This window comes from Parus major, chromosome 20 (genome assembly GCF_001522545.3).
Source record: "Parus major isolate Abel chromosome 20, Parus_major1.1, whole genome shotgun sequence".
Taxonomy (NCBI): domain Eukaryota; kingdom Metazoa; phylum Chordata; class Aves; order Passeriformes; family Paridae; genus Parus; species Parus major.
In genome coordinates this window covers 6092714-6101594 of record NC_031788.1, presented here as the reverse complement: position 1 = coordinate 6101594, position 8881 = coordinate 6092714, and the positions used below count along the sequence as shown (strand labels likewise).

The 8881-nt window shown below is 48.3% G+C and overlaps 1 protein-coding gene across 1 annotated transcript; it reads left to right on the top strand.

Annotated features, from left to right (window-relative positions):
• The first annotated feature begins 57 nt into the window (after positions 1-57).
• OCSTAMP (osteoclast stimulatory transmembrane protein) lies at positions 58-8512 on the top strand. The gene is made up of 3 exons (XM_015647706.1): positions 58-4805; positions 5692-6730; positions 7666-8512. Exons 1-3 carry the CDS (start codon positions 4762-4764, stop codon positions 8029-8031), a joined length of 1449 nt encoding a protein of 482 aa, XP_015503192.1. The 5' UTR covers positions 58-4761; the 3' UTR covers positions 8032-8512.
• Positions 8513-8881: the final 369 nt, after the last annotated feature.

The following is an 8881-nucleotide window of genomic DNA, read 5'->3' as shown; positions in this document are numbered from 1 at the left end:
AGCAAAGCCTGAGCGTTCCCCTGCTCCAGCTTGGTCCCTGATTTGGGCAGTGGCTCCCCAGGAGGAGCAGAAGGGCAGTGCAGTCCTGTTAAGCAGAGGAGCAATGGGAAAACCCCTTGGCCCAGCATCTCAGGGCTGCTCTGCTAAAGAGCCTTGGAGCTCACCCCAAATCCCTGCTCTGCTTGGCTGTGCTGGGTTTGGGCACTGCCGTTCTGCTTGGGTGCTCCTCATCATGCCTTAGCAAAGATGGGCTGAATGGGAAGGGAAAATTGCTCCCTGCAGTTTGCTTTCTTAGCCAGCTGTCCATGAGCAGCACGGGATTGCTGTCCTGGGCCAGGGAACAGGGAACAGGGAACAGGCTGTGCCCGCAGGAAGGAGCCCCACGGTCCCACTGCTCTGAGCCACTGCTGTTGCTGCATCCTCATCAGCCACTGGGACAGAGCTGCCTCTATCCCTGCAGCCTGGAGGACAGGCAGCAAGAGTTTTGGGATCATCCAGTTCCAAAGGGTAACATCCAGTCCAGCTCCCCTGCAGATGTTGGGGACACAGGTTTGTTCATGCTCTCAGCTCTGACTTGGTGCATCCTCGGTGATCGAATCCTGGATGGTTTTCCTTGGGCTTGAAAGAGCTGAGACCACAGAGTTTGTGTAGAAGTCTCCAAAAATCACTTCCAGTGTCCTGGCATGCCTGTGGCACTGTCTATCCAGGGATCAGGAAGTATTTCACAAATGCAGCCAGGGCAGGGTTGTGATCTCTGTACCAACGTGAGAAACTGAGGCAGAGAGGAGACCAGTGACTTACCCAAGTCACAATGAGGCCTTGGCACACCTGGGAAAGGTGTAAGAAGCACCTGGACCCTAAACCTCTCTAGTCTAAGACCTGTTTGTCAGCTCTGTCAGCAGCCCCTGTATTTCCCAGGGCTCCCCAGAGGATCTGATTTATCTAATTCTGCTCTTTTTATACCCAGGCATCTGTGAGAGTAAGACTAGTCTGGCATGCTTGACTTTTAATTAAATTTTTAAGCTGAGATTTTAAGATTTAGTATTTCTGGGGTTCAAAGGTGAACAGGCCTGCATGAATAATTTCTGATTCTATTTGCTGCTGCTAGTACTAAGATTTGTCAAAAGCAGCTTTTAATGGCAATTCAACCCCATTAGTTTTGAAGGGTCTGTGATAAGTGTAGAGATATGAAAATTCCCAGGAAAGGCTATTTCAAGTGCTGTAGTAACCTTCTGTAACTTTGACTGTTATTTTAAAGGAACTTTGCTTGCCTATGCACCATTTCTCTAGGAATGTAAAAATCCAACAACCATCACAAAAGCCATTCACATTAGCAGCCTCCTTGTGAATTTTAATTAACAGGAAATTCCACTCACGCATTGAAATTCAACATCCAGAATATCTCTGCTTTACTCCTTTGATGTTCCCCATCCAGTCCTGGACCAACATCCCTATGTTCTCCTGAGACACTCAGAGGAAAATAATTTTGGTTTATTTACAGTAGAAAAGCATTTTGTCGTTGTCTTTTATCCCAGGAGCATTTGAGTTACTTTACAAACTGTTCACACGGAGGAGCTGCTCTGTGGGTCCTTACAGCAGGGAGTGATTCCAGAGCTGTGCTCGTCAGTTTGCACTCAGCAGCGATGCTGGAATTTCAGGAGAGGCAGGAAAAGAGTCATGAAACAAATGAAAGTCCAGCATGATAGGGAATTCAGCTATTAAAGGTTAGACAGACCTGGTTCCCATATCACATTTATCCTTCAGAAAGGATATTGTTGGGATTTTCCTATATTTCTATAGTAGTAACTTAAGAAGACATGATCTGGCTCTGTTACTGTAAGATATTCATTTGCAAGTGATTTCAACAAACAAAACCCACCCCTAATTAGTTAATCTTTCTCACACCCTCAATTTCTCAAATGGGTAGAATAATATGATCAACAGGCGCTGATGAGACTGCCATGGAGAATTATCTTCAGACGTAAATCGTTCTATTTTAGCCCTTAATTCTTCTGCTATCTCCAGCCATTTTCTTAAGCTGTATAGTTTACCTCACCCTCTGCCTGGGGTAGAGCGCTGCACCCCCTCCCACCCTGTCACCATGACAAGGTGACACTGTCACCACAGGTTGAACTTGCAGGTGTCTTGGCACAGGCCCACTCCAAACACTGCAGTCTGCACTTAGAAATGAGTTTAAAGCCTCTGTCCTGGTGGCTACCAGCTCAGTGCTCATCCCAAGGCCAGGTAGAGCCAGGCTCTGCCTCCTGGCAGTGATGCCAGTGGAATCCTCGGCTGTCTCACAGTTCCAGCAAGCTGCTCACAGGCATGAGGGGCTCAGTTTCCTCCTGTACTGCTAAAAAGTAAAAATCTGTGATGTTGGAAAATTTTAGAGCTTGAGTTCTACAGAGACTGGAGCTTGTCAAGAAAGCAAATTCCTTTTATACCATCTGGAAATGACACAGGGTGGGAAAAGGCACCTTGGAGCACCCTGGGAGGACACAGGTTCCTCCTTATCTGAGAACTCGCCCAACCACATTTGGGATTTTTTTCAGAGCCAAAATGAGCCAGGCCTCGGGGCCCTTGAGCAGAGTGTGACCACAAGATGTCACAGTTGCTTCGTTGCAATGTGTGGTCCTGCCTTTCCTGTGTCCCAGTCCTGCCCCTTCCCCACTCCCAGGTGTCCCTATGGACACACACATTGGTATTTGGGGGTTTTGCTGCTGTGTTTTGTTTGTTGGGGATTTTTTTTTGGCAAAGCAAGCTTGTTCATTGTGTTCTGGGGAAGGTAAGACATCTAGGTTTCTAGCTCATTAGCAGGTCATTCATGGTATAAAATTGAAGTTAACCCAGATTTATGCCATTGCATAAACCTGCCCTGTCCAACTGGCAGACAACAATTTTGAGTAGAGACAGAGGAAAAAATCTAAGTATGACTGCAAACAAACACTTCTTGGTGCTGCCAGAGTTACTGCTCAGTGTCCCCACAAACCTCAGGTGCCTTTGCCAGATGGTGTAGCAGACTCAGAAAACACCACAATGTTGTGGACTTGGGAGGTTTTTGTTCTTTATAGACTATTGCTAAATGTATTTCTTTTTCTGCCCCAGAAAGCTGCCTGCACATCCTGGATGGGGTCCCAGGGGCTGATGCTAATATCAGTTCACTCTGAAGTAGAGCGAGAAAGGAGTTAAGCCGTAGAAGAAGCTGATGAGCCTTGCAGGATCCAGCTATGGGTCTTTTGGGTTAGTCCCTTATAGTGTGCACATTGAATTCAAGACCTAATTCATGGCCTGTGCAAGCAATTGCTATGGATGCTCCAAACAAACAGCACTTTCTTTCCCGCCCGCCTGGCTGGTGCCTCTTCCCGGCTGGAGCCAGGCAGAGTTTCTCATCCGGCCTCTCTGCTCCAGGGCACCAGGAGGAAAGCTCTGCTCCACCAGCCACACAGGAAAAACAAAACCCCCAACTACAAAGCGGAACTGTTGAGTGGAGCAGCCAGGCACAAGGGACCTGCTGCCTGCAGGAAGGGCAGAGGAAGCAGGCAGAGGTTTGCTCTGCCTGCTGTGCTCGTCATTCCTTGTGCTCCAGTGCCTGCCGCTGCCGTGGGGTCCAGCCTTGTCCCCTGGGGAAGGTGCTGCTCTCCCACCTCTCTCTGGAGGGCAGAGCCCCACGTGCTTTGTCCCCAGGGTGGCTGGGACAGGGCTGACCTCGAGCCCTTTGCCCTTTCCAGCCCAGGGGAGCATGAGAACATCCCGGGGGCTCCCAGCTGGAGGGAGGGCTTGGCTTGGGACAGCGGGTCCCCAGAAGGGATGGGCTCAGTGGCAGCTGGGTGAGCTGTGTCACGTTTGCCCACAAATGGTGGCTTAGCATGAGAGCATCTGGCCAAGGGGCAGGTTTGGTGGGAGCCAAGGAAGGCTCCTGTAACCCCTGAGCTCATAAGCGAGGAGCAAACACCGTGGCTGTTCCTCATCTCCAGGTGAGCAGGTTTGGTGGCTGGAGCTCTGCTGGGCACATCCTGGGGTCCAGGCTGTTGGTACATCCTGGCCTGTACATCTGAGAGCTTCTCAACAGTTTGGGAACCCTGACTGTGGCTGGGTTTTCTCTGCAGTGGATAGGGAATTCAGAAAGGTTCAAGATTGAAACTTCCTCTTCCTCTGCTAGGACTGTGAGATGAGCCTTGAAGCTGTTTGTGAAGTCTGCATATAGTTTCAGAAAGGAGCAGCAGCCTGTCAGAACAGATGACCAGTTACCAGCTGAGTTGCTGGATCCTGCTGTGCCCTTTGTGCCATGATTGATGTCTGAAAGAGGAAAAGGTCCCTTTTGCTCTGAGAGAGATGCCAGCCCTGCTCACTGCTTGCTGGTGGGCAGTGTGAGGAGTAGTCATCTGATTTCCCCACAAGGAATGATGACACCCCAGGTTCCGTATGATCCTTGTGCCATCTTCGTCAGCCCATGTGTCATTGACTCATTTTTTTTCAGCTGTGTGTCATTAAAATAAGCCTTCTCTGCAACAAGAATAAGACCAGAAAAAGTGTAGAGCCCAAGCAGTGCTGTGCATCCTGGCTGTTCTTTGGTGCTGTTATTGCCCAGGCTTCACTCACCAGGTTTTGCACACTTCAGGGATTGCCAGCACTGCTGATCTGAATTGCCTTAAAGCATCTTGGGTTTTGAGTCCTGGCTCTCAAGGTGCTGCCTTGGTTTCCTACCCTGCCTCTCCCAACAGCCACATCCTGGATCCCCTCAGAGCAATAAGGCACTGGAACATGGAGAGCTCTTGGGCAAGTCTGGGGCACCTCACTGCCACTGGGTATGTAAAGTCAGTTTTAATACCTCTCTTTCCCTCTGTCTTGTATAGTTTTTCCTCAGCAAACCTCCTTTCCCAGCTAAAATTGTCCCTCAAAGATAGCTGAGGCTGCTGTCCAGAGAGCAATCCCTGTGGGAGACAGGGATTGCCTGGCTGCATTTAACCCTTGGGACAGGCTTTTCTCCCCTCCAGGTTTTCTGGTTTCTGGAGTCACTCTAGATGTGAGGCCTGAGAAATTATACTCTTTTCCAAATGTTTGTTTCCATTAGACATTTAAATAGCTTTATGGGACATTTCATCCTGTCTGTAGTGGCCAAATTCCTGTCCTTGGAGACTTCCTCTGGCACTGCAGCTTCAGTGTGAAACCATTTTCTCTGTCACCCTTAAACATGTAGATTCGTGTTTGGCCTCCTCTTAAGAGGCAGGGAAAGCACCACTCAATTGCCTCTTGTCCGTGTAACACCTCTGAAATACGGAGCTGGTCTTACAATTTCCACAGGAGGCAGTAGCCTCCTCCTTCTCCCTCCAATATCCTCTAAATAAGCACTAAAGCCTCAACCACAGCCCATGAGGTGACCCCTCAGATTGACTCTATTATTGTTTTTATAGAATGACACAATGTTTTCCTGTGCTTGCATTAATAGAGGAGTAGTTGCATTGCACTTAGTATTTATTTTTACAATAAGTGCCTTGAACTTCCCTGTCCTGCTGCTTCCAGGGGAGAGCTCAGCCCCAGCTGCTCAGGGGAGTTAGCAGGGAAGTAGAGTGAGACCAGAGGCACTCAGAGGAGGACAATATAAAACCCTGTATGTGATCATCTCAAGAAAGCCCCCTAATCAGAGGTTATGAACTTCCTCTGCTAACACCCAGGTACTTGTTCTTTTTCCAGGATGAGAGCCTGTGTTTACTGCAAAGACTTTCTGTTCCCAAAGGTGCACAGAAGCATGGCAGACCTGTGGTGGATTTACTCCAAACCTGTCCCAGCAGATGGCAGAGAGCTATGGACCTTGTTTCTGCAGTGTTCCTGCATTACAGCAGTGATAGGAGGCCTCTTTTACAACTGGATGTTTGCTTCCCTGGAGTACTCCTGGCACCTCTCCGTTGCCATGGCCATCTCCTTCAGTCTGCTGCTCCTCCTGACTCTCCTTTTGGTGCATCCTGCCCGTTGTGTCTTCAGCATGATCATGCCCACTTTAGGCACCAAGCAGGGCCGGAGGTTTCTCTTCTCCACCTGCATCATGATCGCAGTGGTGAACATAGTGCCCAACATCATAGGCAACATTAAAACCATACTGCAGGTTATTAAGTGCATCTGCAAGAATTCCTCTGACAGCCTTCTGAACTCAACTGCCCTGCTAGAGAAAGTTTCCTGGGAGTTTGGGGATGCAATCCAAGAAACCATTCATTCCATTCATAAGCCTATGAATGGACATTTTCGCTTTTTGTTGCTTCAGAACAGCTCCTTCATTTACCAAAAAATGCACCTTGCTGGTGAAAAAATTAGCAGAGAGTTCTTGTCTGTTGAGATTTTGGTCAGAGACTCAATACTGGTAGCCAACAGACTGGCTGCTGCCTTCTTCATGCTCTATCTCTGTTTTGAATCCGCCTGGTATTTGAAGAATTATCTCACCAACCTCCGCTTTGACAATTTTTACATCACCAAAAAGCTGGAGCGTTTAGCCATGGACAGAAGAGCAGCTCATCTCCTGGTGGGCTCATCCAAAAAACTCATCCGACCAACAGGCTTGAAGCTGTCCTGGGAGGAAGGGATGCTGTGCCTCGTGCAAGCCATGCTGGTCACTGTGGCCCTGATGCTGATGCTGGTGGTCGTGGCCATGGACCACTTTGCGTTCAGTGTGGCAGACACAGCGGTGAGAAAGGCAGCTCAGTTCTCTGCAGTGCCTGTCACTCTCAACATCAAATACAAGGTGAGTGCTGGGGTGTTCTGCCCTGCCCTGCTCTGCTCTGCCCTGTGTGGGGACCCCACGCTGTGTCCCCTCAGGGAGGTGGTGGTGGGGATTGCAGCTTTTGTACTCTTATTTACACAACCCCGACTTCCCTCCCCAGCAGCCAGCTGGGTGAGCAACAGGCTTTGGGGGAGGAGGCAGTGGCACGACCTCAGTTGTTCCCTGGAGGGGAGCAAACAGTGCCTCATGCTGCAAAGACACTGCTAGCACCAGGCAGTCAGGTGTCCCTGTGTCTCCAGGTCCCTTACCTAAGCAAGGTGGAGGAATGGGACACTGTCCCCCCACTGCAGACTGGGTGCAAGTCCAAAAGGAAGGGAGCAGCTAATGAACACAGAGTGTCTCCTCATCCTGTTGCACAGGCTGTTTCTTCAGTAGAAATCCCTGCTTGGCTGGCTTTGTTGTTGCCCTCTGCAATCCTTTCTACCAGAAACCTCTCCAGTTTCTATTTCAATATTCTTTGGCCTGGTGTTTTAGCTTCCTTCCTCTGTCATGCAGCCTGCCTCCTTCCCCAGCCCCAGGATCCTTAGTGCATATACCTGTTTATGATGGATTTACAGGAAATTTACAGGATTTAAAAAAAGCCTCTAACATTCAGATATTCAGCCATTAATACCACAGCCTGGATGATATCTTTCACCATAAATCTCATTCAGTGAATGCCTGTTGTGCAGTCTGTACCAGTGGATGAAGATGACAGATAGGACTGGCTCTCACCCTGCCCAGTACTCAGTGCCTACACATCCCACTGCTACTCAGCCTGAAGTGATCACACACTTCAGTGTCCTTCTCTTAGTGATGTAACAGTGATTCCGCACCCCCAGGCAGATGTTTCTGTAGTGATCAGTTGATTTTGGTTTCTTCATATCCCATTTACATTTTAACTCTCCTTATTTTAGGCTGAAATAGGGATCATGCGCTTTCTATTCCAAGTTTCTGGGCGTCCTTCTGAAAAATTACTGCTCAGGGACTTCAACAGGACCTACCACCATCATCTGATCTTGAGCTCTGCCCACTGCAGGATCATCCCTCCCACACCTCCCAACCCCTCAGTGCTGCTCGTTGTGGGGCTGCTCTTCTGCATCCTCTACGCCACCGTGTTCCTGGAAACCTACGCACGCCGCCTGTGCCGGAACATCGCAGCCTCCTTCTTCCAGAGCTGGGAGGAGAGGAGAGTGCTTTACCTGTACAGGAAACTGTCCAGGAGGCACGGGAAGGAGCAAAACTGTGTGAAGGATGCTTTGGGAAGTCAGGGAGATGTCTGACACTACAGCATGGGCTTCTGCCATAGGATCACACATTTAATTTTCCAGAGTGAGAGAAGTGTTTGGAGCTTGGGGAAAAAATGTCACATTTTTGCATTATTTTGAGAAAAATGGGCTACAATTCCTTTTGTTTTTTTGGTTTTTTTTTTAATATCTAGAAGGTCTGGAGTCTGCTGTTGCATATGTGCAGCAGTAAGCAAGGATAACTGGGAAATACATGGGAGCTGGGGTCAGGTAGGAGCTCATTTACCTTCTCCACCACATACTGGAAGAAGTACACACTTCCTTTCTTTCTTAACTTATACCTTCAGGCAACAAAAAAGGAAAGACATTTGACTTGATTAATTTAATTTTCAATGAGCTTTTCCTTTCAGATTTTGTGCACAGAAACCTAGGTAGACTGGATAAATTTAGAAGATAGTTTATTCACCAAAGAAAGTCTCACTTTCAACCTGCTGAAATAAATTCAAGATCAATATGACCATGAGAGGCACATCCTGGATATGGGTGGGGGTGGAAATCAGTACATGAGGGCTTTACAAAATCTCTTCAAAATGGCTGTTCAAAATAAAATATAAATAAAATAGCTGCAGGACTTCAGAAAAGAATGAGAACAATCAATAAAGGTCAGTTTGGGTGTTGATCTCTTTTCCCAAGTAAGAAGTGATAGGACAAGGGGAAACAGCCTCAAATTGTGCCAGGAGAGGTTTAGATTCGATATTAGGAAAAAAATTCTTCAAGGTTTACCAAGCACTGGCACAGGCTGCCCAGGGCAGTGATAGGGTCACCATCCCTGGAGGGATTTAAAAGATATGTAGATGTGGCACTTGGGGACATGTTTTAATGGTCC

Bases quoted from the DNA above. Each gene is read 5' to 3' on its own strand.
- OCSTAMP (XM_015647706.1), top strand. From the start codon at position 4,762: ATGGAGAGCTCTTGGGCAAGTCTGGGGCACCTCACTGCCACTGG. The intron at 4,806-5,691 runs GTATGTAAAGTC...TTCTTTTTCCAG, and splicing joins GGGCACCTCACTGCCACTGG to GATGAGAGCCTGTGTTTACT. The intron at 6,731-7,665 runs GTGAGTGCTGGG...TCCTTATTTTAG, and splicing joins CTCTCAACATCAAATACAAG to GCTGAAATAGGGATCATGCG.